This window comes from Podarcis bocagei (assembly GCF_964188305.1).
Source record: "Podarcis bocagei genome assembly, chromosome: 1".
In the NCBI taxonomy this organism is placed as follows: Eukaryota; Metazoa; Chordata; class Lepidosauria; order Squamata; family Lacertidae; genus Podarcis; species Podarcis bocagei.
In genome coordinates, this window is record NC_138125.1 from 15832822 (window position 1) to 15859282 (window position 26461).

Sequence of the window (26461 nt, forward strand, 5' to 3'; positions counted from 1 at the left end):
AGCCTGCTTCTCGGAGCGTCGGGCGTCCTGAAGGCAGAGCGCCCGACGCTTCGGGAACAATTCCGCAGCCCAGGCAGCCCTGTGGGAGGTCCTGCAGGGTTGCCTAGGCTGCGGATAGCAGCCTGCTTCTCGGAGCGTCGGGCGCCCTGAAGGCAGAGCGCCCGACGCTTCGGGAACCATTCCGCAGCCCAGGCAGCCCTGTGGGAGGTCCCACAGGGCTGCCTAGGCTGCGGATAGCAGCCTGCTTCTCGGAGCGTCGGGCGCCCTGAAGGCAGAGCGCCCGACGCTTCGGGAACAATTCCGCCGCCCAGGCAGCCCTGTGGGAGGTCCCACAGGGCTGCCTAGGCTGCGGATAGCAGCCTGCTTCTCGCAGCGTCGAGCGCCCTGAAGGCAGAGCGCCCGACGTTTCGGGAACCATTCCGCAGCCCAGGCAGCCCTGTGGGAGGTCCCACAGGGTTGCCTAGGCTGCGGATAGCAGCCTGCTTCTCGGAGCGTCGGGCGCCCTGAAGGCAGAGCGCCCGACGCTTCGGGAACCATTCCGCCGCCCAGGCAGCCCTGTGGGAGGTCCCACAGGGCTGCCTAGGCTGCGGATAGCAGCCTGCTTCTCGCAGCGTCGAGCGCCCTGAAGGCAGAGCGCCCGACGCTTCGGGAACAATTCCGCCGCCCAGGCAGCCCTGTGGGAGGTCCCACAGGGCTGCCTAGGCTGCGGATAGCAGCCTGCTTCTCGCAGCGTCGAGCGCCCTGAAGGCAGAGCGCCCGACGCTTCGGGAACCATTCCGCAGCCCAGGCAGCCCTGTGGGAGGTCCCACAGGGCTGCCTAGGCTGCGGATAGCAGCCTGCTTCTCGCAGCGTCGAGCGCCCTGAAGGCAGAGCGCCCGACGCTTCGGGAACAATTCCGCCGCCCAGGCAGCCCTGTGGGAGGTCCCACAGGGTTGCCTAGGCTGCGGATAGCAGCCTGCTTCTCGGAGCGTCGGGCGCCCTGAAGGCAGAGTGCCCGACGCTTCGGGAACAATTCCGCCGCCCAGGCAGCCCTGTGGGAGGACCCGCAGGGATGTCTAGGCTGCGGATAGCAGCCTGCTTCTCGGAGCGTCGGGCGCCCTGAAGGCAGAGCGCCCGACGCTTCGGGAACAATTCCGCCGCCCAGGCAGCCCTGTGGGAGGTCCCACAGGGTTGCCTAGGCTGCGGATAGCAGCCTGCTTCTCGGAGCGTCGGGCGCCCTGAAGGCAGAGTGCCCGACGCTTCGGGAACAATTCCGCCGCCCAGGCAGCCCTGTGGGAGGACCCGCAGGGATGTCTAGGCTGCGGATAGCAGCCTGCTTCTCGGAGCGTCGGGCGCCCTGAAGGCAGGGTGCGCAAGGCTTGGGGCGGCAGCGGACTGCTTGCGCGCACCTAGAAGCTTGGGGCGTGCTGAGGTCAGCGCGCCCCAAGCTTCTGCATGCCGGCAAGCAGTCCGCTGCCGCCCCAAGCCTCCCGCACCCGGCAGGAGGTCCCGCCGGGTGCGCAAGGCTTGGGGCGGCAGCGGACTGCTTGCCGGCACGCAGAAGCTTGGGGCGCGCTGAGCTCCGCACGCCCCAAGCTCCTGGTGTAGCGCAGCGCACCTGGGGGGGAAATAAAAAATTTTTCCTTCATTTCCCCCCCTAAAATCTAGGTGCGTCTTATGGGCCGGTGCGTCTTATGGGGCGAAAAATACGGTAATCTTAATTTCGTTTCTAATTTAAAGTTACATTTCACAAAAAATACCAACATAAGAATTCCTCATCAGTTCAGTCCAGTAGGAATGTCAAATGCCTTATTATTATTATTATTATTATTATTATTATTATTATTATTATTATTTTATTAAAAGACTATCAGTGAAGTGTTCTCAGATTTCATTAATTAGAGAAAAGAACTGTTCAATATTAGTCAAATGTCAGATCCTAGGCTTATTATTGTGCTGTCTCTGCCAAAGCACATGGAGACAAGCCTCCCACCCTGTCTTCCTAGGCGATTCAGGGCACTTGTGTGGTGAGTGTCACAGCCTGCACTGAGAGCTTGGTCTGGGGAGCTGTCTAAGTGGTGGCTGGAACTGATGCAGCAAGTTTTACTGGATGATGCGTCTGAAGGGACGTGAAACTCACCACAAGGATGCCACTCCTCATAGCAAACAGTGACATAGCAGACAGTTGTGGCTGGAGACAACTGAGGGTTCATTTTGCTGTTTTCTCTCTCATCATGACAAGTGCAGAAACAGTATTCCACGTTCTTACAATATACCTTAAAGTGCAAAACCAAAAGCCTTAAAACAGCTGCTTTATTTATTTATTTAGGAGTATTTATACCCCACCTTTTAACTGAAGTTCTTGTAGCAGCTTACAATATCTCTAAAACACAATAAAATAAACAGTAATACAACAGTCAGGGCAAAGGTAAGTTCCCCATTCCTTTGTTTCAGCACATGCCATTCTGCAGCTGAATCTTCTGGCTGTTGAAGCAGCTGTAAGTTTGCCCCATGTGACTTCTTCACTAGGTGGGTGCTCTTTATGTCCCTCACAGCCCCAGGCTTCATGGAGGTGCTATAGGTGTACACTATACAGGAGGTGCTGGGTGGAGCAAAGATGTTACATGCCTTCTTGCTGAACCCTAGTGCATAAATCAACATAAGGTTTGGTGTTTTGACATACACAGGAGCTTGAGCCTCCCTTGGCAGCTGTCTGTGCCTCTGTAGGGAGAGTTGCCTGCCCTACAGCTTTTAAAGCTACTAGTAATGAGTATAGATGTACTGTTTATCAGATAGGTTATTAAACTAAAGCAGGTTATGGCAAGTTACAACACAGTAGGTATATTGTCAGTGGCACGCTATGCCTCTGATACCCATAAAACACAATCAGTTTAAGGGTTTGGCAACCCAGATATAAAAAAGGGAGTACTTTCCTCCTCCTATATGTGAATTAGAAAAGTCACTCTTAGCTCAGTTGTGGAGCTGCTTCTTTGAAACTGGGGCCTTCTGTGTTCAGTTGCTGGCATCTCCAGTTAAAAGGATCAGGTAGAGGGTTATAAGAGAAGCAGAAGTTACTGCTGCAGATCTGTATACACTAGTGCCCTAGGGTGGACAGAGAGTTTGGTCTGGTATAAGGCAAATTTCCTATGATCAGTTAAAAAACAACTGAAAATACTGTCCCTCACACACAGTCTTGAGACAGCTGTGCTAACATTGGTGAGGGTTTCCTTAGTCTTGTTTGCAAATCTCTTTTAGTTCCTTTTCAAATAGTATTTTAAATTTATGAGGACTAGTTAATTCCTTAATTAGCATGAATGTGTCTATAGTTCACGCTGAAGATATTCTGAGGTCATTCAGTACAGTGATACCTCTAGTTATGAACTTAATTCATTCCGGAGGTCCGTTCTTAACCTGAAACTGTTCTTAACTAGAGGCGTGCTTTCTGTAATGGGGCCTCCCGCTACTGCTACACCGCCGGCACACGATTTCCGTTCTCATCCTGGGGCAAAGTTCTCAACTCAAGGTAACTCTTCCAGGTTAGCAGACTTTGTAACCTGAGGCGTTTGTAACTCGAGGTACCACTATAGTATCTATAATGCCGCATGGACAGCTCACATTGTCCTCTGTTGCTTATCTCTCGCTTTATTTTCAACTACTGTTGCAGTATTTTTTTAAGCATGCAGTTTGTTGAAGGTAGGCATGTTGGTTGCTTGGATGTAAACTGATGCAGTGACAGATCCAGGAAATCCTGATTCAGTTTTCAAGTTGGTTACAAAGAGAGAGGTTTTTTTTTTCTTGGAAAGGAGACTCAGATTAAAGGTGTATATCTTTTGTTCTGATTTAGTTTCCATGATACTTCCTCATAGCATACGTTCTCTAATATGCTCTCATTTCACCCTTTCTGAAACCACAATAAAAGTTAAAATCTTCATAGAATATCAATGAGCCCTCTATAAATTATTTTAGGTTACAGCATCAACACTCAAATATTAATACCAGCTGAATGGTGAACTTGCATAATTTTGAGTACAAATGGTTCAACAATGTATGGTACGTCACTGCAATGTCATAGCTTACAGAAACGATATGATTGGAAGACAGACAAAGTTGGGAACAATTTGAGAAACTTTGTTCTCCTGTTATTAATTAATTTAAAAGTATTTAAAGCCTTTTCTGTGTTGTCAGTACAGATCAGTAACATACACACAGACACCCTACTCACACTGAGTGTGGGTGTGGAGAGGGAAAGTTAACATCTCTTCAGTGTGATAGGCTTGTTTGAATTTGTACTGTATGTAGCTGTATCCAGGCCACTTAGTAACATTACAAATTTAACATCACTCTGTGTAAACAGCATGGTATTTCCTAATTAGAATATAAGTGTGCATTTCTGATGGTCTCATTTCATTTGCAGAAATGATCAGAAGGTTAGTTTACTTTTGCTTATTAGGAAAGGGGTTTTTAAAAAAATACTTAGAATAAAATTGAGGGAGAACATAATGGATACTTATAAAATGGTGTGGTGTAGAAAGTGAGGAGGGATAAATCACCCAGTCTTATCATGCAGTAACATGTGATAAATTGAACCCAGATTTGAGATTCTAAGGTTCTTAAAATGAGCATTGAACTGAACATGCTTTCATTGTAACTTGAGTTGACGATGGTTGTACACACCAAAAGAGAGGGAGGATACACATAATCTCATATCTTAGTCCCTTAAATCCTAATTTGGCTGTACTGTACTGCAAAACAGCACATGGGTATCTCCTGCTGAAGCTGACGGGAAAATGTGAAAAAGATGTCAGTATGCCACTGATTAACTACATGCTGGCAGTTAAGAGCAGGGGTTGGCTATCACTGTTGCATATTAAGTCTAGGAGAAATGCCTTGGAAAATGATTTCTGCCCTAAATCATGATTTGCCTATAGTTTGATCTTATACATGCAGCAGTTTGAAATGGCAGAATCTTCAGGTTGTAGAATGAACTGTGCTACTTAAGGTAACGTTTTAAATCTACTTCCGCATCTCTTCATTTTTTTCTCTCCCTCCCCCCCCTCCAGTAAGTAAATAAACTCATGAGGGGAAAATGTTTTAGCTCTGTTTCTGAGGAGTGAACTAGTTTTCTGTTTGCAGGGAGTCTTTCATGCCATGAAGTATTCGAAAATGTCTTCTGCTTGTACTCTGGAGTGGTGCAATTCATACCACCATTTCAAGAGCCTACCACCTCACTCTTCTATGCTGAATTAATTAGGATCTAGACTACATTAATTAGGAGGCAAGTTAGTGTCTGGAAAATACCACATGCGCAAGACTTTCAGGTTTGTGAGTCTGTGTGCAGATGGGAAAAGTATTAACTGCAATATCATGGAACAGGCTGTTGAAGCATGCCTTGCTGGGGAAGCAGCCAGACCCATTAAGCCCTACCCAGCTATCTAATCTTGCATACTGTGGATGCTGCTGTTCCACATTCTTAAAAAGAAAGCACACTAAAATATGATGTAAACAAGAGGCTTGGCCAGTGATCTGAAGTATCCTGAAGGGGTAACAGTAGAAATCAAAGCATAAAGCAGCATTCTGTTCTTTGATTGTTAAAGCAGAAACTATTTTCCCCTGAAATCTCTTGTAACTTTAGGTATTATCCCCAGTATTAATTAATTCCACGGCCTCAGTATCTGTTCAGCATTCTTATCAGCCTCCAGAGTCTTCTCTTACAGCAGCTTTCACAGTAAAAATCTTAATGTGTTCCTGCACTGGTTCCTAAAGTCTTGCATATGTAGCTCTGGCTTGACTGCAAAACTCATTTTAAAAGTTATTTGCAAAGACTGCTCTCTGTCTCAAGATAGGTTGCATGTTGCACTAGGTTATGTTATTCCTATGTACATTTAATTCAGTAGGAATGACTGTTCACTGCATATGAACAGCCCCTGAATCTGTGACCAACCTCTGAGGCCCTTCTCTGTCTGCTTCCTCCACAAGAGCTGAGGAGGGTAGCAAGGAGAGAAGAGACCTTTTCTATGGTGGCTTCCCGTTTGTGGAATGCTCTCCCCAGGGAGGCTTGCCTGACACCTTCATCACATATATTTAGGTGCCAGGAGATAACATTTCTATTCTCCCAAGCCTTTAACTAATTAAGCAATATATGGCTTTTTAAACTGCATTTGTGGAAGGGGTGATTGTTTTGTTTGTTGTTATGCATTTTTGTGTTTTTATACTGTAACCCTTCTGTGATCCTCGGATGAAGGTTGGTATATAAGTTTATATAGTAGTCAACATTATCATCTGTGCAATTACATTGATTCCAGTAGTACCCTTCTGGCTCACAAGAGAGCCTGACCTTTTAAAATGGTGTTGCAATAATGTTTGGAGGCTCCACTAAGTTTTACCTCCATTCCAAAGCTTGAAGAACATGTTATCATACTTACTGTTTTCGGCTCAAAGGGGGTGGATAATTTGCCCTAGGACACTAGGTGTTTAAAAACCCACTCAAAGCTATGTTACCCGTCATTGTAAGAAGAGTAATTTTTTTCTGACTGTGAAGCAGACCACAGTGATCTGGTTCAGCTGTACTGCTAAGCCATGGCTTAGCATTAATGAGAATGAGTCACAGCAGCCTTTGGTTCCTGCGCTTTCCTCTGCTCTTCTTGTCTGTATGGGTTGCAGCAGCGGAATTGGTCTGTGGGGCCCTTTTCATTCACCTAAATAAATGTGACTATGTCTGAAAATATGAGGGGAGCGCAGAGTGAGTTAGCTAATAACATGTGTTATCTTATCATGAGACTCCAGATCTTCTGGTGGGATGTTTTGTTTTGTTTTCAAAAAGGTGTCATACAAAGCTTTTGTCAATTGGCTTACTGAGAAGGAAAACCTGCACGTAATATTCTACCTAGTCAAAGCATTTAATAGAGTCTAAGGAGTTTAAATTAAACAGTGAGATAGATAAATTAAAATTATGAGCCTTAGAAATAAATGGCATGCACAGAGTACATCTGCCTCTCCAATAAGATATCTGTTTGTATTTAATAAGATGAGTTCACAGCAGTAACTTCATTTTGAAGTATAAATACATTGGATTTTATCCATTGCCAGTCCAGCTTAGAGGAGACCCATGACTAATTTAGGCTCATCAATTTCAGTGGGTCTGTTCTGAATTGGACTAGCACTGGCTACAACCACATATGATATATGGAATCACTGCTGACATCAGGTGATTGGCAGGTCAGCAACCCCACCCATCTGTCAAATTTGACCTGAGGGGTAGGGTGATACCGATCTAGCAACCTAGAAAAGGTTCGCCACCCCTGCTGTAGGCTATTAGGCCTGGGAGAGAAATATGCTCAGGCGGCAACAGTTGCTGGATCCTAGCATCTTCCTGTAATTTCTTAGTTGTCTGTATTGCAAATTTCTTGCCAAGTGCCATTGTGGTAAAAACAATGGGCTGTACTTAATGCATATGTTCAGTTGTCATAATAGTGGTGCTATTATTGCTTTTGAATTGAGAACTTTGACAGGACACTCAGAGAATGCTAGACCTGTTGGCTAAGCTGCTGACTTCTGTGCTACACCCAGGGATAGCTATTGCCTTATTTTTGACACTTCACTTAGCACCTTATTTTTGTGTGTTTGTCTGAGGGAGTGAATGTATGCCTATTGGAACATACACTATCTGTAATAGGGGAAAGGGCATAAACCTATTCTTAAGCACAACTTGAAATGTTCTAAGTATATGCTTCATTCTATGTTTTATGTGACTGATGTAATGCTTTAAGGCAATTTTTCTGGACACTGATTTGACTAGTCTTTGTACAACACTGATCTGCAGCTAGTTTTTGTGAGAGATTAAAAGATAGTAGGTCAGGCTTGTTTCCCCCACTCCTCATGAACTCAACAAATTTCATTCCTAGAGCTCTCTGTTAGCAATCACTTCCTTAATACATCCTGCAGACAACTGGGGTGGGGGGCAAAGTGTTACTCTTCCAAGGTCTGGATTTGGCCCTGCAGCCTCTGTTGCTATTTCTAATGCAAGGTAACATTAGAAACAAAAATGCTGATTGAAACTGGCTAGTGTTAGCTTATAAAGAGCTGCATGAATGGTTACTTGTATCAGGTAAAGAAGATGTTCAGGTGGGGAACTTTTGTAAATTAGTGATAACATGCCATAGGTTTCTAATACCTGTATAGGTGAGATGGCATTCCAGTAACCTTTGTGGGATTACTTGCAAGGTTGGGCTATTATATAGACTTTAATTTGTGATTTTCTCTTTATTTTCAACAGCGAAACCATTTACTCAGCTGGTGAAAGAAATGCAGCTTCATCGAGATGACTTTGAAATCATAAAAGTAATTGGGAGAGGTGCATTTGGTGAGGTAAGATGCCATTGGAGCGCAGTTTTAGCTACGTTGTCTATTGTAAGTGTTTGGTAAATACACTGCATGCTTTACTTTCAAACTGTTCGTTGGACTAAGTGAATTCCAAACCACAAAAGCTTATGGCACAATAAAATAGCTTGGTTTTAAGGTGCTTCAGGAATCTTTATTGTATTTGCTAAATTAAACCAATTCCCCCACCCTTTTAGAATATTTAACTCTATAGCTGCCATAGCCTAGGGGTGAACAGTTCATACATATAGGACTGAATCCAGTTGGGTCCTTCATTTTGTAGAAGGGCTTTTGATCCAATGGAGGCCTCCACTAATGGAAGAGGAGAAAATACAGTTTTTGCTGATTTTCCTTGCAACCCTAAAAATCTGCTCCAGAGAGTTGAAAGACAGCATGTGCAAGAAGGAGGAGAACTTGGCAAAAAATTCCCTCCCCTCCACTTGTGGATCAAAGATGCTTCCATGACACTATTAGTGAGGCAAAAAGTTTGTAGCGGCTAGTGATCTGAATTGCAAAAGTGCACAGGAAAAAATGTTAGCTTTTATTGATGGGGATATAGTGTGAAAAATGTAGAGAATTATTTGTTAATTATTTTCTATTGAGGCCTGATTTTGGAAATCACATCTAAAGATAGTAGCTAAATTAGCAAAGTGACGGTAAGGAAACATAACGCATAATGTTTAGTCTTGAAGATAGCATTCTGTTAAATCCAAGGGAATGTATGCTTCCATGATAAATGGGAGTGGAATAAATGTTTTAAGAGCCTTCTCAGTCATATACAATACTGTGAGATTTATCTTGGTAAAAGGGCTCTCTCGGTGTCTGGGCAAGTACTTCTGCCTTCTCAGACAGCACTAAACTAATTGTACTGGATCCCGGGAGAATGTTGCATGCTGAAAAGAGTTCAGGGTGTTCTTTGGATTCATCAGCAGAATCTGGCTGCAACTGCATAATCCCTTTAGGTTCTTTCTAGGCTTGTGTATGTGAACTGGGAGTTCTCATTTCCTACCCCCTTCCCAATAGCAACTCATTACAATGCACCAGAAGCTGGTTTTGAAGCTTGCTGGAGCTACCACTTGCTAGGGAAGCATGCGGAGCTGCTTCTGAACTAACAAGGGCATTGCTCGTGCAACTGGATCTCTTGCATTGATATTATATTTCCATGGGAGATTTAATCATTGACCTGCCTCAGCATCCTTGATTCTGGAAACACAAGCTGAACGGAAAGAGAATTGAAAATTGTATATCAGTGGTATTTCCAGTCCTAGACCCTAAACTGGAAGTCTAGCCTTTGGTTAATAGCCTTCGTTTATTGCATGGTATTGGTTCCCTGACAAATCAGGTCTTTAATTTATAAAGGGTCATTTCCAGTCCTCGGAAACACTTAGGAGGCTGCCTTATACTGAATCAGACTCACTAGTCCATCCAGCTCAGTCCTGTCTTTACTGATTGGTTCTTCAGGGTTTCAGACAGGGACCCTCTCCTCCCCAACCTGAAGAGGCTGGGGATTGAACCCGAGGCCCCCTGCATGCAAGACAGATGCTCTATCACTGAGCTACACTTCTACGCTTCTAGCGGTTTGTAGGAGAGACCATTATACTCTTCAGAGTATACTCTGCGTCAGTAGTCTAGGAATTCTATTTTTTGATTCCCTCTATAGCATTTTGCAAACTTAGAACAGATTAGCTAACCTGCAGTGGCACTGTTCTAAATAAGCTATTACTATGTCTTTTAATTCAGACCATTACATTGTATTTTTGTTAGATAAAAAGTTTACATAATCCTCAGAGTGGGAAGCTCAAGCCTTTGTTTAGAAACCATTGATTACAGCACTATTGAATTAATAAAAAATGGCATTTTGGGTTGTGGAATGATGTTGCTTAATATGGTGTGGCTAAGCAGCATGCATGTTCTCCCATCCCAACAGTCATATTTGCTGTGATGATTCTATTGATGTTGCTTTGGTGTTCTCCACATCAAAGTGCAAAGGACAGGTGCATGTCTTGTAAATATGCAGGACTGTTTAAAGGCCCAGGTGCATGCTCATTGCATGTTTAGGAAAAGGTATAGGTAATGATGTGCTGCTTTGTCTTCTGATTGGTCAACAAGGGAATGCTTTCTTTCTGCCATGTGGATGAAGAGTGGCTGTGCTTACCTAAATTTAGGTGCTATAGTGTTTTAGAATGGGCCCCTCTGGGTCATCTGTAGAAGGTGACATGTGTGGTGCTGTGTTTTGGAAAAGAGACTAGATAAAGGAGAAAATATTAAGAAGAGACCACAGTTACCTATACTATCAAGATATTTTATTTCTGCTTACAGTTGCATGGTCTATTTTTATAATGCAGTATGTAGAATGTGTCCTGGAAAGAGGATTTTCTTCAAATTCATTTAAATAGGAACCCATCAATGAAGCAATCGGTCAGTGTTTTCTCTCAGTGGCTTCCGATTTGGGGAAAGGAACAGAGAAAAACATCCTGTTATTCTACATTTCTGTTGTTTCCATTAATTAATTAATTAATTAATTAATTGAGTGATTACCTATTTTATTATTATTGATGATAAGATTTTTAAAATAGCAGAACATTTAGTTTTGATTTACCTTCCCTAACCCGGGGCGGGAGGGACAGTTCTCCAACTGATCCCTCTCCTTGATTGGAAGAGGTTTTGCATTGTAACTCTGCACTTAAGTTCTGTCCACAAACCCAGGAAGATGGGTTTTCTTGCTGTACTTTAATCTTTAATCTGGAAAGCTGTCTTAACATCTATAATCCATGGAATCTTAAATAGTTTTAGTTTATTAGAAATTTATTCAGCCTGAGAAGTATTTTAAGGATTCCTCCAAATATAGTACATACAAGTTAGATATATTCTGAAATGCAGTAGAACAGTAAAGCATGTTTGTGAAAATGCTCAGACCAGTTTTAGACTATGCAAGTGCTAGTTTACATTATATAGCTTTTCTTAATTAAATAACCTTGTTCAAAAAGGCTGAAGATTAATATGTATTAATATGATAAGCATTTAATGAAAAGGTTAGTGTACCCATGTTGGCTTTTTCAGTTGCTTAATGTCACACACCCCCAAGAAATATTCCAGAAGAATTCTTTATATAAATAAGCCACTGAGGCTAATTTTAGGTTTATTGGTGTTCATTATTTCATGGTAAAGGCAAACAAATTCATTATATTAAAACAAAGAATCATGCAGCAGCTCAAATACATAAGGTAGAATTCAGTGTAACAAAGGTCATTCCTTCAGTGAAAACATTTCTGCTTGCCTGGCAGAACAATTTCCTCCTTCATCTCTCTGCACACTATTCTGGGGCAGTGTTCGAAATTAGCAGGGCACCAGGTGCACTTTGCTCCTAAAGATTTTCCATTTGTGAGCACCTCAAAAAGTCTGGGTGCCATTTTTTTTGCGTTTGGCTGACACTCAAGGATTAATGAAATGTATGTGCTTTGAAGCCTTGAAGTATATGTTAAGGATAGATAATATGTTAAGGCGTTTAACAATAAAGAGTAGAGTGTTTTGAAAACTCAAGTATGGTACCAGTATTTTTATTGTAAATGCAAAATTAAACATGTATTAACAATTTAGGCTACAAATACGATATTAAAAATGTATCACTTTTGTGAATTGCATATTAATCCATGCTTACTATAATAATAAATAAAAAGTGTTGTGCCCCCCCCGGCTACTAGACATTCTGTTTTGGTGCCCACCACCCAGGTCCCAGAAGCCACTTGGCTCCTAGCTTTTCTACTCCAGTTTCTGACACTGTTCTGGGGGTTCTCCTGACCCTCCAGAGTAGATTTGGGGGGAGTTGTGGCAGGACACAACATTGCAATAGCAGAATTCCTTGAGCTGGCTTCTACTGATAGTGGAATCTGGTCCCTGTTTTATGCCATAAGAAAATGTTAAGTGTTTCAACGCTCAAAAGTTTGTTGCAGCAAAAGCAACAAACAGAATTACCCCCTCTTGTCAACTGTGTTAAACAATACAGCCTTATCTTCACATTAAAGCACAATGTTAAATTTACATCTGGTATTTGGGCTTGCTCCCATAAGTTCTAAACATTATTTTCTGGTACAGAGAGGATTTGGGGTTTTGGTTGTGTGGTGCAGTCATAGTTCCACTTCCTTAAAAGCCACAGCTGCTTTGTATCGATAAGTCCATTGTGTCACACAAAATGGACAGGGACATAGAGGGAAAAATGACTTCAGATCTATTTTTTCCCCTATAGAATAAAGAGCAGAATGGTTCTTCCCTCCCCAAAAGAACTCTTATATATTTTGTGAGCAAATAAGGACACTTAGTAGCTGTGGTTTGCACATTTTAGTCTAGACAGTGAATTTTATTCAAAGTACAGGCAGCAGCTTGGTTGTCAGTTTAAATGATTAATGACACGCATATGTGAAAAATAGTATATTTTTCAAAATACCAAGCAGCAGATTGGATTGAACAGGGAATCATATAAAGGGATAGCTGCCTGCATAGGTTATTTATCACTTCTGCAACAATACATTCCATGCCTAATATGAGCAAAAATCCAAGAGTTCAGTATAGCTAATCATTATTCCATTTTCTCAGTATGAAGACAGATTTAAAAATGCTTTTGTGTTTTCTGGATTGCTTTTCAGTGGCCAGAAAACTGATAATGAACCATGCAGATCATGCCTTAAGTGCCCAATCACAGTGCAAAGGTGTAGTTCTTTCATGAATGAGATACTGATGAAAATTCCTCATGTAATCGAAGCAGTAATGACTGCCTGATCTAGTGCCCAGATTTAGACAGTGGCTATGGAAGATGTACTGCTACATTTGCTGTTGCTGCTGAAACAGGCATAGGGCATCCATCAATTTCTGTTTTGTTTTAACCTCTTGGGTCCTAAAACCTTATTGTGCATAACCCCTTATCCCAACCCCTTACAGTAACTTCTTCTCTTGTCTTCCTATGTTAGAATTGTGTGTGTTCGAGGAGGGATATAACCCCGCACTCATCACTTGGTTTATTGGCAATAATCTTAATACAAAGGAGTTACTTCTCATTCAGCTAGATTAATGCCACCTAACAAAGTATATGAGCTGTCTGAGGACAACTCGCAAACATGGGGGTTAGAGTTTGTATAACAGCTAGGTCATAGGACTGAATTAAGAATATACTACTGATCCACCGCATGCACTAGTGCAAGCTAGTCAATAGAGTACACTCAGTTACAGACAGCCCCTGTTTACACAGGGGTTACACATACATCAGTGAAATCATGTATAATTGAAACTGTAGAAAAAGCCTGCAAGCACCCTATCTCACCCCCTTTAGTGATGTTTCATTGACACCCTTATGACGTTTCTGAGTTCAGCATGAAAAATGTATACACGTTCGCACACAAATGAAAGATATGTAAACGGGCTGCCTGTATAACATGACAGTATAACAGGAACAAAAGTTTTAAAAATGTAAAATAGAGAAACATTAAGACATTGAGGCTTAATCTGGCTTCAAGTCTGGCTTTGGAAAAGAGACAGCTTTGATGACCTACTCCAGAAACCAGACAGTAGGGAGTGTGCCTTTCTTGGTTTTGTTGGCTGTTAGTGCCTGTCATTGATAATGGCATCCTTCTGCGTAGCCTGGCTGGGCTGGAACTTAATAGCACTGTTTTATGGTGCTTCCATTCTTTTCCGGAGAGGCTGTTCCAGAAAGTGGTGCTGGTGAACTTCTACGCCTTCCCTTGGCCTGAGGGATTCTTATGTCTTCCATGTTGTTTAATATCTATAGTGAACTGCTGGAAGAGTTTGAATGAAGATTTGGAATTGGGTTCTGCCATGCAGGCCAGACGGAGGTGCTCCTCAGTATTTTGGTGCTCCAGAGGAGTCCATGGGTCCAACAAGGCAGCCTGGTTGCTTCAGCACCACAGAGAGCTCCGATGGAGCAAATCGCTCCAATGAGGACTAGAAGTCACCTATGATTGTTTGGGCCTCTGCCTCCAGTTTTCCTCTCCTGTGTTGTTGTTTTTGTTTTGTTTTTTAAATGGGGGGGGTGTACTCAAGGGCACACAGTACTGGCACACACACGCTCTCTGCTTAAAATGTGTGACACTTAACTTTTACAGCTTCATGGTGAGTAGCGGCACCCATTTTTCTAGAAAAAAAAGCACCTCACCCTACTTGTTGAAAAACTTCAGATGCAAAGGTCCCTGCTCTGGTTCTGTGGACTCTGGTGATATAGAATCCACACCTGCAGCCTTGAACTTAACATCCTCTGGTTCAGAGGTAATAATAATACTAATACTAATAATAATAATTAATAATATTAATAATAATAATTTATTTATACCCCGCCCATCTGGCTGGGTTTCCCCAGCCACTCTGGGCAGCTTCCAAAAAAATATTAAAATACTGTAATACATCAAAGGTTCTCCGATCACCGCTGTTGGTCTCAAAGACAGAGTTGAGTTCCTAAGTCCAGTGATCCTGATTTGGTGTCCTAGACTCTAGAATCATGGCATTCTAGTCCGTAGAGTTACAGTGTTATATGAGGCAAGAAGCCAGGGTATAAACATTTGAATGAATAAATTTGCAAGGCTAGGGAGGGATAAAGGAATATAGTTGGAAACTTCTAAGTAGCTTTTTTATTATGAATCGTAGTATTTGGATTTCAATGCATTTTGTTGTTTTCTATTGGCACACACAGTTGTGGCTTCTGTGTTTTAGAACTTAGCTCTGCAACCATGAAACCTAGATTTTAAAAAAGAAAACAGTCATATACCAGATAAGCAGTTGGTATTAGAAATTTCATAGAATAAGCAGCCCTGCTTATAATTGTATGTCAGCAGTAGTGGAAAGCTAAACTAATCCTACTTTCTACTGCTCTTTAGAACCTGCTAGTGCTTGCTTCAGTGATTTCTAGAAAACGTGCAATTGTCAAGGTGCCAAGACTCATTACAGTGTTGATTCACTCCCACTTAGCTGCCCAGATTTTAAGATAGTGTGTGTGTTCTCTCCCAAAATTATCTTCGTTTAGTAGAAGTGATGATATTAGCCTAGGAAATAACATCATTGGGGGAGGGCTGCAGCTAGAGGCAGAGCTACCCTGAGTAGTAGAACACCTGTCTTGAATGCAGAAGGTCCCACATTCAATCCTCAGCATCTCCTGGTAGGCCTGGGGAGAGACTTCCTGTCTGAAATCCCAGAGGGCCACTGCCAGTCAGTGTAGACAGTACTGAGCTAGATGGACCAGTAGGTCTGACTCAGTATAAGGCAACTTCCTATGAATGATACATTAGCTGTAGCCAAAGGGTTCCGCCCAGCCCACCCACCAAAGTGTCTCTAAAATGCATTACATTGAAGAGCAGTCTCTTCTGTTTTTGTGACAGGACATCCACAGTTGTTTTTATTGAGCTATGGAATATAGGGAATGTCCACATTTCAGGTCAAATTTATTTGGCCTTCTAACCGAACGTAGTCTCTTGCATCACTTGCTTCCTGGTGCCTTTTAAGTAAAGCTGTTAGAGATGAGTGAAATATCCTTTAAGTCCTGGGTTAGTAACTAAGTTTTAATTGGAATAATATTTTGAATAAAGCAAGAGATGGAGAGCCAGCAGTGCTGACTTTGCTGTGCAATCCAAGACAAAGGCAAAGAATTATTGAATCCCTTCTTTATCAGCATTATCTGTGACCAGAAAGGCTGACCAAAAGGCTGACCATTCCTTCTGAGACAAAGGCAAAGAAATCCTAGAAAGAAACCAAGGTGCTTAACATAAAGCATGTTTCCTTGCATCCAAGGTCTATGCTTAGAGCCAGCTTTGAATCCGTGGGTCACAACTTGCTTTTCTCTTAATCTTTTGTCTGCTTTGCTCATTTTAGAGGCGTGTATGTGATCACTTTTATTATAATTGAATTAATCTAGAATAACTTCTCTGTGCTTGTGCTCAAGTCAATAGCGTTAAAGAAAATTCGCAAGTACAATTTGCAAACATGAAGCTGGAGCTGGAAAAATCTTGGGCATTTAAAAACTGTATGCTGCCCTAGGATCTAGGAGTTTCCAGTGCTTTGCCAATCTGACACGTGCTGAAGAATGGGGTCAGGTTCATAATCTCTACGGCTCTTTCAGCCACCTAAACTGTGTATGATAGAGTGATAAAGGTCGCAGATCTGTATTAGGAGTGTGCACCGTAAGCTTGGACAGATGTTTTCTATTGGTCTTGTAGTAAAATCATGTTGCTACCCAATACTCACATATAGGTCATTATGTGCATATCTTTCAAATACTTGTTTAATTTGGCCCCCTTCAAACTGGTGTCTAGGGTACTAGCTCTTGTTTTATGTGTGGTTACTCTGCATAAACTTCTTATTGACTAGAGGAGCAGTGTGAAATTTCCAACTGGTGGACCTAATTAGGTCCGGCAGGCTTCCCCATTTGGCCCCAAGGGAATTTTGGCTAAGCCATGCCCACCTGCCTTACACCTGAAGTCATATATAACATCAGAAGTGGTGCAGGTAAAGGTGCAGCTGAGCCAGAAGGAGGTGTGCAGGTACCTGCAATACCTTATGCAAATTGCTGTGTACCAGGCTTCACAAGCTACAATAACCAGGTGGTTTCTTAGGATCTAATGAGTAGTAAATCGTCAGTGCTTCGTGAATTATGCCTTTGCCAGTGTGGTTTGATTTCAAACCGTGCATGCAGAAACAGGCCACTTGTCAATATCAGGTGCTTTACAGCTGGCCCACAAAGGGTGGTGGAAATAATTACCTGACCTGCTGGCCAGATCCAGCCCCCCCCCCCCGCCTAGAGACATAGGGCTGGATCCAGTTGTGCTTTTCTGTTTGCAGAAGGGACTTTTATCCAACAGATGCTTCTGCTAATGCAGGGGAAGATGATTTTCATCAATTCCTTCTCACTATAGCAGCCCCCGTACCCTGAAAATCTATTCCATAAATTGGGAATCCTTCCAGAACCTGCTAGAAGTGGTTCAGGGGACAGCAGGGGGAAGTGGGAATTGACACACACAAAATCTCCCCCAATTATTTATTTATAAGAATTCTTCACACCCTTCACCATAAGATCCCAGGGCCGGCTCTCCAATATAATGTTCAGTTATTAAAACAAAGAGAACAATTATACTTATAAAAATAAGTAATGCCATTCCAACCAGAATGGTGTCTTCTGTTAGTGGACACTTCTACTAAATCAAAGACTCTTTCATGAATGGAAGGACAATAATATGCATCCCATAGTAAACAAATACTGCTGTTTTTGGTAAATAATGTGCAGACAGTGGCCATTTTGTGCTGGGGTTCCATTCCTGACCACCACATTTGTCGTTGGAGCGTGTATAAGCATACCCTGCCCCATTACATCACATCGATGATTGCGCCTGAAATGGTTGTCGCCTGTAGAGACTTCCGGGTTAGCGCAATCGGCTAATGGCGGATTCCCTCCGAGCTCCGGAGGGAATCGGCTCCATGGAGGACGGGTCTTGCCGCGGCGGCGACGCGGGGACCCTCAGAAACCACAGGCGCGGAAGCCTGTGGACCTGGTGACTTGGCGGGCACCATTTGCGCCCCCCGACCTGCAAAGAAGCCTTTTTAAAGGCTTCGGAACGGGGGACGGAGAGTGGCGTGGTGCTGTGAGTAGACCGCTTCTTCTATGGAGTGAAGCCGCGAGCCATGGCCGGAGAGCGCTGACTTCTTTCCTTGAACATTTGGACTTTAAAAGAAACAACCCGTGAGTAGTACGGAATTTGGACTTAAATTTTCTATTTTTTGAATTTGGTACGACCGGGGGAAGCGCCAAAAGGAAGTCCGCCCCCCCCGTCCTGCAGGCAGTTTAAAGCAAGAATCGGATAACTAAGGTCGAGAGACTATTTCTATCTTTGTGAGATAAAAGTTATTAATTTCACGATTTGGCATTAGAAGTTTTGTGCTGGAGGATAAGAACTGAATTTTAGGAGCAGACGTGCAACCCCCCCGGGATCCGGGAGCGATCCGCGAGTGAGCCTGTGGAGGAGACATAAGGAGTTTGACAGCTGTCAAACGACCTGTCAAACGAGCTGTCAAAGTTAGAAAAATCTGTTTTTTACTATCTCTGCTGGCTGGGCTTGATACATTGGATCTTAAGTTGCTGGAAACAAAGAAGATTTATTAAAAAAGTAACTGGACTGTTGGAGAAAGATTACTAAATAACTGGAATCCCTCTAGAGGGGGTTCTGAGGCACTACAATGGCTGCAGATGGAAAAATACAGGCAGAGCTGGAAAAAATGTTCTTTCTTGTGGGAAGGTTACAAGATCAGAGTACAGCTTTGGCTACAGATATAACGACCTTGAATTTTAAAGTAAGCAAACTTGTTGATTGTGCCAACGACGTGACTCAAGAGAATTCTGCAGCTGAATTAGAAGAGATATCTGAAGATTTAGAGGAGCGGGAAGGAGGAGTTGAAGTGTTGCAGGTGGAAAGGGACAACCAGAGGCCTGCAAAAAAGAATTACAAGGAAAACAAGATTTTGACAAGGAGAATTTGGACTGAAATTAAGAATGAAGAATGGAGTGATCTCTTCATGGGGAGATCGGAAGAACTATGGATTACAAACTTGATCAAGATAAAAGTTGGAGCCTTTGGGACATTTGGACTTAAAAGAAGTAAGAAATATGATTTGGGCTCCGCTTTTGAAAATGGAGGACTGGTTGGAAGTAACATAGATTTTGTTGGGATAGAGCTCCTCCGAGACTTGATGACCGACATAAAGGACTACCAACAAAACCGGCAGAGAGGGACTGAGAGAGATTTGAGGGCCTCGGACGTGAGGAATCCAGGCTAAGAACTGATATTATGGACATATTTTTGGGATTGAAACCGGGAAAGGGGGGGGGAGAGTTTTTTAATCCAAAGGGTGCATAATTTTACGCTGTTGTATTTTTTGTTAGTATGTTTAATAATTATCATAAAAGTGGGAAATCTGTGGAAGGGAATTTGGGTCGACCCTAGAAAAAGATGTAAATATGAATTAATTGAGGTATAAATTTGGTTAATGAAGAAGAGTTTAGTTAAAAGAAAAGAAAAGAAAAGAACAATAACAATAACAATAAGGTAAAGGTGGGAGATAAGAACTTGCTGAGTTAATTATTGGAATTAGGATGTATGAGGGGGAGGTGTGGGGAAGTCAGGGAGAGTGGTTAAGAAAGTAAGGATTTGAAATTATGCATGTTTGTATCTGTGGTTGTGTGTCTGTGTTTTGTTGTGTTTTGTGTGTCTTTATAAAATTTGAAAACCCAATAATTATTATTTTTTAAAAAAATGAAATGGTTGTCGCCTGTACAGTCCCCCGACATCTTCATATAAAAGGCTTCCAATTTATTTGTTCATAGGTATTTGGTGACACATGACCCACTGTTTACCCTTAGGATGTGCAGGTTTGCATGTGTATATTCCCCAGTGGTCCTTATTTAAATATGAAACTGATTAACAGTAGTATGTTGATCTCCCCCAAATTTACAGTAGGGTGTAATGTAAGATGACATTCATATTGTGATATACTTTCTTCATCAGAAAATGTATTTCATTTCAGAAGTTATCAATCCATTCAAAATTGCTAAAATGTCATTGACTTCATTTTTTATTTTTTTTAAAATCCAGGTTGCAGTTGTTAAATTGAAGTGCACGGAGCGCATTTATGCAATGAAAATTCTAAATAAATGGGAAATGCTTAAAAGGGCAGAGGTAAGTGCAGTATTTCCAATTCATAGATTTCTTTTTTTTTTTTAATGGCATTAAAGAAAATCACGGTGAACTTCAGCCAGATTAGAAAGAATTACTGCATGAGCATATAGGAGCTTGATTCCTCCCTGCAATCCCCCCCCCCCCCAAAGTGAGCTGCTTTAATGCAATCAAGTCTGACAGTCCCTTCGAGGCATCTGTTGTTCTCAGCAATACTGTGTATTCATTTACCAGACAGTCTGCCCTAGTTTTTTTTACCATGAATTATATTGGCCAGATTTTTGTTTACTATAAAACCAAGTTAAAGACTACATGGAGGCTTCAGATTTCAGTTGCTATGACATACAGAGCCACATGCTAAATGCATTATTCAAGACAAAGAATGTAAGTTTGTGCAATTTGAAAGTCAAGTCTTCAAGGAGGATAGTTAATTGAGGGAGGATTTTTTCAGTTCCTTAAAAAAGATCAGAATGTATTTGTGAAAGGAAAACACTGAAGCAGTGTTGGTCCCTTAATAAATGTAATACTTGGTTCAGAAATGTTATAAATTCCTTACTAGACCCTTTACATACCTTTAAAAAGACTGGGACACAATATGCTGAATAAAGCATCTTAGCATAGTACGCATCACAGTAGAATCAGTGAAGAATGCATTAGCAAAAAACTAAACAATGATAATTTATAACAAGACATATATGACTTTTAGCAAGAACTCTCAGAAGTATAAAGGAAACTTGGTTGCAAAGTTCACATACAAGTCTAGTGCCTAGTTTTCATTGGACAGACATATATATGACTGGATGCTGCATTTCATTGTAGGGATACCATATCCAGTCTCTGGTACAATACAACCTTTATCAATCGTAAGAGTTTCATAGCTCTCCAGTTCTTTAGTTACCCCTTTATTTTTCATGTAAGAAGTCCTGGGAAATAGTTTCTATTCTGCACACATAGATATAGTTCTAGCTGCTGCTAGAAATCTGTCACTTCCCTGTTCCATGGCTTGTTCAGATGTTTGAAAGGAAAATGACACCATTTCCTTCCCTACTCTGTATGGCTTGGTTTTGCTATTTGTTGAATGGTGCTAGCTTCTTTTTCTTATTACTACTACTACTACTACTACTACTGTTGTTGTTGTTGCTGCTGCTGCTGCTGCTGCTGCTGCTGCTGTTGTTGTTGTTATATTGTTATATTTATACCCAGCCACTCTGGGTGGCTTATAAATGGTTTTGCTGTGTCCATGTGCCCTCTGAGGGAAATAAATATAGAAATAAAAATTCTGGACTAGTTAAGAAGCTATATCAGACCCATTGTATAAATTGGTCAGTTGGGAATGGTTAACGAGTTTGGTGATCAAAGGAATGTTTGACTTTGTAAAACAAAAATGTAACTTTTACACTGCAATTTTTTAATGATTTGGTGGTTTATAAATATTCATATAATAAGATACTGAGCCTTTTGGACTCGTCTTGAAATGTTCTTTTGATATATTGTAAGTTGTAAATGGTTCCTTGCCATGAATATTGGTGTGTTGCAGAATTGGTGTAAACATGTGTTTGCACCTGTGTTTTCTGCAAAGATGTCAAATATTTAAAAGAACTCCCCTTTCCTTTTTTAGACTGCATGTTTCCGAGAAGAAAGAGACGTTTTGGTGAATGGAGACTGCCAGTGGATTACTACATTGCACTATGCCTTTCAGGATGAAAACTATTTGGTATGTGAAAGCTGCAATTCTTTAAAGGAATAGGGCATTGACTCTTAGTTTCTCAGTTGGGTACCTTTTTTTAACTTAGAGCATTATCTGCCTGCCTGCTTATGTCATTATTGTGGAAGAAAAACAGATTCCCAACATCATTCATATACACTTTATTTTCCTCATTTGATATGTTGATTTGGCATTAAACGTAATGAGCTAGAGTGAATTGAATTAGATGGATAATTGTTCATTAAATGCTTTTATTCTCTAGTTATTTACCTTGGCTCAGTTGCATTATGTGTTATTTTATACACAAGATCCCAAGGCTTCTGCTCAAATCCAGGGTGGCACGACTGATTTGAGGGCCAACTGTGGCTTTTAGAATGTTGAGTTACAGCTCTAAAATATTTCTGAGAAAAAACACAGAAAAACTCCAACTTTAGAGTGCAATCCTATGCATGCTTCTCCAGGAGCCAGTCTCACTTACTTAAAAGGGATTTATTCTTAATAAGTATGCCTAGGTTTGCAGTGCCATTGCATATGTTTGGAGGGCCCTGGAGGGCTTGGGCTCAGCAGAGGGCAGCTGTACTGTCCAAGGGCTATTGCAGAGAAATTGCAGCAAAAAAAATACCTTGCTTGTGTCCTTGAAGAGAGTTATTGAGGAACAGACATGCACAGACAAGGGAACTTTTATCCATATGAAATGGATGCAGTTCTCGTGAACTGTTACTGTACGCAAATGATTAAGTAGCCAAATTTACTTTTATTTTCTTGACTTTTTTTACAGTTATGTTTTCCAAACCAAATTAACCCTTCTCACCTTTAGCGCAGTTTCTGCACTTAATTTTATTCTGTGTATCTTTTAATTTGAAGTATTGTTTTTTGAAAATCTTTCTTCACTGATCATCCTGTGGTTTGGAGATAGGAAAGCACAGAGAAAATACTGCATTTTTTTAAAAAAAAGTTTAAATAAAATCATTTAAATTCCAGAAAGCATTTTTGTCAGTATTGACCAAGAGTCCCAGAATTCTTACATGACAAGCAGTCAGTATCTTTGACTGCTGGCTGACCCATATTCTCAGGCTGTACTCCCTTGAGTTAACTGCCTGTCAAGAACTGATGATACCAAACTTCTGACCCAGCAGATTGTCTCCAAGGCATCATTTTACAAGTCTTAAGGACAACTCTATAACCATAGCTCTTGGAATCTATTTTCATAGCAAAATATTGCCACTTAGTTTTCTGTGTAAATGCTCTAAAATATTCCTGAAAGCTATTCAGTTACCTACAGTGAGTTAATAAATAGAACTTTCACTGGATGCAATTAAGTCAGGCACCTTCATTATAACTCAACTATTTGATCAATTTATTCAGCTACATTTGCATCCCACCTTTCATCTGTCGCACTCAAGGTAGTGTAGGTTTCTAGAACTGACCAGACTTAGAGCTGATTAGCTTAATGTCATCTTCCTTCAGTTCTTGAGCTGGGACCATGCCACTCACACACACATTCCCATATTTCACAGAAGCTTGCAGAAGAGAAATGTTTGATGGCTTGTGGCCACTTTAGCAACTGGCTGTATGAAAGCTTGAAATAGCTTAACTTTCCATCTTTCCTGTAACTGCATTACTTAATAATTTAAAAGCACATTTTAAATACATTTTGATATTTCTGTGTTTTATTTCCATGGCTCTGATTTGCTTTAACTTTTAATGCTGAATTTTAAATTGTTGCAACCCTCCCTACGACCTGCTGGTGAAGAGCCAGTAATAAATTGGATGGTAATATTTTAAAGACATCAGCCTCTTTGACTCCTCTTTTTGCAGACACATCTTTTGTGCTGTGGTTGTGCAGTTGCTGAATGTGATCAGTTGGATTGCGTTCTGCATTGATTTTCACCCATGTTGTTTATTTTGTTTTTGCATTTTTTTCCAGTACTTAGTAATGGACTACTATGTGGGTGGTGATTTATTGACCTTACTTAGCAAGTTTGAAGACAAGCTTCCTGAAGATATGGCCAGGTTCTACATTGGGGAAATGGTGCTTGCTATACATTCCATTCATCAGCTACATTATGTGCACAGGTAAGGATTCTGTCTTGTTGGTTGTGAATAAATAAATAACATTGTGGAGGAAACCCTTACAACTTAGGGGTAAGCAATTTTCTTAAAACAGAAAACCCCCACCTCCAACCAAACATTTTATACATCTCTATACATTGTGGCTACACCAAGTCTGCTGATAAATATTTCTTATTTTTAGTGGTACAGTTTTGGCTTCATAAGCATTGACATGTTCACCTGAAGATTAGAAATAAATATAAGATTGATGTAGTAAAAACAGGAATAGCTATGATATCCCTCCTGTGGGGTGCTCTTTATTTCCTTCCTGTCTTCACAGTGATAGAAGAGTTAGCAACTCTTCCAGACATATGTAGCAATGGTTCCACCACCAGTTCTGTTGTCGGTCATGTCCTTTTTGTCCCATATTTTCAGCTTTCCAAAACATAGCTTTTATATTTAAACAGTCAAAATGTAATTCACCAACTTACTTTAAAAAATACACACCATCAAATTTTTAAATGCCGCAAGTCTTTCTCCAGGGGAGAGGATTTTGTGATACGTTATACAGTGGTGCCTTGCAAGACGAAATTAATCCGTTCCGCGAGTCTCTTCGTCTTGCGGTTTTTTCGTCTTGCGAAGCACGGCTATTAGCGGCTTAGCGGCTATTAACGGCTTAGCGGCTTAACGGCTTTAAGAAAAAGGAAACAAACTCGCAAGACGTTTTGTCTTGCGAAGCAAGCCCATAGGGAAATTCGTCTTGTGGAACGACTCAAAAAACAGAAAACTCTTTCGTCTTGCGAGGCATTTGTCTTGCGAGGTACCACTGTAGATGTTGGCCAGTCTGTACTTTGTGCAGCTGCTACAACTCAACAAAATGGATGTTCTGGTCCTAAGAATTAGATTAGGTATGCCTGACTAGAACACGTTATATGCACTTCCAGATTGCAACTCTTTATATGAATTTCATGCACTTCTAAATAATATTTCTTTTCCCAATTAATAATAAGCAGAAAAATAAACATATAACTAAGGTGAGCCTCACACTGAAGGATGGCATTATGCGGAAGTGTTTACAGTGTGCGCTTGGCACAAATAATCACAACTGCAAATTACACATATAAGAAAATGACCCCATTTAGTTAGGGGTGAACACTCAGAATGTTAAATTGTATGTAATACTAAGGAAGCTTGAATATGTGAAACAGAGGGGGATAGCTAGAGTGCTCTTAAGCTTTGATGGCTTTATTCTTGCAATAGCAAATAATAGCATTTGGAACACAATCAATGCAGAAAAAGACAGAAAGAAAAATTAACAGCATGGCATCAGAAATGTCAAGTTGTCTCATCTAGAAACCTCTTAATGTGTATCAGTACATGATTAGTGAGCAAGGAAGCTCAAACTACAGATCAGCTAATATTTTGTATTAATAGAAACACCCACAGATTCTGAGGTCATGTGGCCATTTAAAAAATAATAATTTGGGGTTACAGCTGAAGAGTTGGAAGTTACCAAACTAATTTGGGCATATATATAAAGAATATTCACTCCTCTGTATTTTGATGTCACAGCTTAAGCCTAACAATATTTACTGATAAATAAACTCCATGTTTGTATGCTTAATTACAGTCTAAGAGTATCAGAACAACTAATAGGGATTAATTGCAATCTGGGGCAATTACACAATTGTGTATTCTTCTGTCGTACTTGTCGGGATATGGAATTTCTTTTTGGGAAGTGGCTCAATGTACATTGGTATAACATGGCAGCCATCAAAAATCAAGTCTGCCATTTGTTAGTTACCCCCATTCTGAATTCTTTTATAAGACAGATTTCAACATGGCGGTCTGTTTGAGGCAATTGCAAAAAAACAACACCCCACCACTTGTGGGGATTTGAGAGACATAGGAAGTACATGCATCGCACAAAAGGCATTAAAGCATCCTGTTTTCCACAGTGGTCATCCATATGCTTATGAGCATCCTGAATCCCAGGGCTCATGTTGGGATGATTTAAAACACAGTTTAGTATACCACAAGGGCAACTTCCCACAGCAGGACATGAGGGCAACTATCCCTCTCCCATGGCTGTTTCCCAGCAACTGGTACTCAGAGGCATGCGGCCTCTGATCCTGGTATCATAACAGCCATCATGACTGATAGCCATTGATAGACTTATCCGCCATGAATTTGTCTAACCCTTTTTTAAAGTCACTTCTGGTTGTTGTGTTAGCATCTCTTTGTGATGAGCGTGCCATGATTTTGTCATTAAAGTATTTTTTATCTTGCAAAACATAACATGGCTTTTAATGACCTTTCTAAATTACTGCTACCTCAGGAAATCACTTGAGGACTTTGTCTGGGATTGAGCTAGCTAGAAAATTGGCATTTAAGTCAAATTTTCTGAGTAAACAAATGTAAAATGCCATGGGGGAGGGGAATCTATAATGTGATGTATAACATAGCCATCTAAGAACATTGTTACCTGCTTGGTTTTATTTAATTTTACTAAAAAGAAACTTGTTTTTGCATGGTGGTTGTGAGGAAAGGCGGTGCCTGCATGTTCAAGAAAAGCTAAAAAAAACAGAAGAATTCGTTTTTGACACTCTCCAATAGTTAATCACCTTCCTTCCTGTGG

General features: G+C 41.2%; 1 protein-coding gene across 6 annotated transcripts in view; it reads left to right on the forward strand.

Moving 5' to 3' along the window:
• CDC42BPB (CDC42 binding protein kinase beta) overlaps positions 1 to 26461 on the forward strand; it is a 98320-nt gene that overhangs the window by 18338 nt on the left and 53521 nt on the right. For all 6 annotated transcript variants that reach the window (XM_081191000.1, XM_081191001.1, XM_081191003.1 and 3 more), the window contains exons 2-5: positions 8252 to 8343; positions 19986 to 20069; positions 21685 to 21780; positions 23699 to 23847. In XM_081191000.1, coding sequence (XP_081047126.1) covers positions 8252 to 8343; positions 19986 to 20069; positions 21685 to 21780; positions 23699 to 23847 — 421 coding nt within the window. The remainder of the gene's footprint in view (positions 1 to 8251; positions 8344 to 19985; positions 20070 to 21684; positions 21781 to 23698; positions 23848 to 26461) is intronic.